The following is a 2,476-nucleotide window of genomic DNA, read 5'->3' on the forward strand; positions in this document are numbered from 1 at the left end:
ATTCAGTCTGAGCTTAAGGCCAGACACATAGAGGTTTCCAAAAAAGATTTATGTGAATTTTTTGCGCTCCTCCACGACGTATGTCCGTGGTTTACTATTACTGCCCCTCGCATCGCCAACTCCACTTGGTGTCAGATTGGTAATGAGCTTGAGGCGTTTTGTTACAAGCAACACGATGAACCCCACCGCAAACTCATCATGCAATATTGGCAACTGCTTCAAGGCATTATTTTTGATGTCCCCTTCTCTCCTACTAGTCGCGCCGTTGTTTCCCAGGCTCAACAAGCTCTTGTTCATGCCTCCCGTGAGCATTCTCGCTGCACTTCCTGTTCTGGCTCCTCTGTGTACTGTCCTTGCCTCCTCATTCTCTTCCGCCATCTCCCGCCGCGCGCGGGGGCGCTCACCCCAAGAAGGGCAAAAATCCGCCTCCCACTCGAGAACCTTCCCCCGCCTGCTCTATGCGCCTTCCCTCTCCGTCCCCTTCAGACCTTGGTGCCACCGCGCCGGCACCCACCGCTCCTCCTTTGGATCCTGCTCCTTTCTCTTCACATCCTTCCCCCTCAAATCCTGTCTTGCCCCTTGCATCTAATGCACCCTCGGCCCCCCCAGACTGGCGGCAGTTTTGCGAGCTGCAGGCGCAGGCAGCGGCCGTGGACTTTGCGCACAAGTTCTGTTGCTTTGTGCACGAGCACCCGGCCTTCGACACCCCCAATGTGGGCGCCTCCTTCTCGCGCCACTTCGCCGCCAACTTCTTAGCGGCCTTCGGGGCCGAGGTGCATCGGGTGCTGGTGATACGGGGCTCCGACAGCACCCTGGAGCCCGCGCCCAAGGCGGTGGCAGCAGCAGCGGCTTTGCATGGCCACTTGCGCAGCTCTGAGGACGTGTCGTCGTCATTGGGCCCAGCCGTGCCCAAGACCCGGGTGCACAAGGGCTTCTCACTCCGCAACATGAGCCTATGTGTGGTGGACTGTGTGCACGACTTGTGGCACCGGCGCGCATCGCCCGAGCCCGATGCTGCCACTCCTGAGACTACAGCAACCGTGGTGACCAGCCTGTATGATCGCACTCGAGAGTCAGTGGTGGAGGGCCTGACCCATGTCCCGCTGGAGACTTTGGAGTGTTCCAGTGGCTGTGGCAGCAGCGGAGACAGCAGCAATATCACAGGGGATGAGGGAGCAGAGCTGAAACCAGGGACAGAGACTCAGCTAGAACTATCCGACTACCCCTGGTTCCACGGCACCTTGTCCCGGGTCAGGGCAGCACAGCTGGTGCTGGCTGGTGGCCCTCGGAGTCACGGCCTCTTCGTCATCCGGCAGAGTGAGACATGGCCTGGGGAGTATGTGCTGAGCTTCAATTTCCAGGGCAAGGCCAAGCACCTGCGCCTGTTGCTGAACAGCCGTGGGCAGTGCCACGTGCAGCACCGATGGTTCCAGTCGGTCCTGGACATGCTGCGCCACTTCCACACGCACCCCATCCCACTGGAGTTGGGGGGCGCTGCTGACATTACCCTTCGCAGCTACGTGCCGGCCCAGGACCCCATGCCTGATCCAGGACCCGCACCCATTCCCACGCCCCACCCCCCTTCCATTACCCTTGCCCCTCTCAATCCCCACACTCTTGAACCCCAACCCTCTCTATCTCAACTTCAGATCACTGTTCGAAAGCTCTCTGAGACTCTTGAACGCCTAGCCCCTCTTGAAAACCTCCCTGCTGCCCTCAAACACCTTGCTAACCTCTCCTCCCCTTCCTCTCATTTTCAGTTCCCCATGATAGTCAAAACTCGTCCGCTTCAGCCTGCAGATCCACCCTCCCCACCCCCCAGCAACCTCCCTTATCAGGGCCACCGCAGGCTTATTAACCCCCGAACATGGCATTTATAAAATCCCCACTGGTATTTTTGGGCCTCCACCACCGGGGCACTTCTTTATGGTTATTGGCAGGGCCTCCATGACCATCAAGGGTTTGATTATCCAGCCATCTGTTGTGGACAATGACTATACTGGAGAGATTATTTTACTTGCCACTGCCCCTTTCCATCCTGCGCAAGTTGTCCCTGGACAGCGTATTGCCCAGGCTTTGCCTTTACCTCTAAATGTTGACCTTCCTGCTCTTGCGTCCACTTGCGGCACCACTCACCCAGGTTCCTCTGACATCTTTTGGGTCAAAGCCATGTGTCAGGCGCGACCTTCATCCATCCTTACACTCACCATTCAGGGACGCCCCTTCATGGGCTTTTTGGATACCGGAGCTGATACTACTTGTTTTTCCCCTCTGGATTGGCCCGAGGACTGGCCTACGGCCACCTCCTTTGACAATATCACAGGGGTGGCAGGCTCTGTCAAACAAGTTCTGGTTAGTGCTAATAAACTTGTTTGGCAAGATGAGGATGGAGACACTGGCCTCGTTCGCCCCTATATTATCCCTGACCTCCCCATTAACCTCTGGGGCAGGGACCTTATGGAACAAATGGGTGTCC

At 57.3% G+C, this 2,476-nt stretch overlaps 1 protein-coding gene across 1 annotated transcript; it reads left to right on the plus strand.

Annotated features, from left to right (window-relative positions):
* Positions 1–458: 458 nt before the first annotated feature.
* LOC125997143 (SH2B adapter protein 2-like) lies at positions 459–1,880 on the plus strand. Its single transcript, XM_049765601.1, has one exon. The coding sequence runs from the start codon at positions 459–461 to the stop codon at positions 1,878–1,880; it is 1,422 nt and encodes a 473-aa protein (XP_049621558.1).
* The last annotated feature ends 596 nt before the right edge of the window (positions 1,881–2,476 follow it).

This window comes from Suncus etruscus, chromosome 19 (assembly GCF_024139225.1).
Source record: "Suncus etruscus isolate mSunEtr1 chromosome 19, mSunEtr1.pri.cur, whole genome shotgun sequence".
Classification (NCBI taxonomy): domain Eukaryota; kingdom Metazoa; phylum Chordata; class Mammalia; order Eulipotyphla; family Soricidae; genus Suncus; species Suncus etruscus.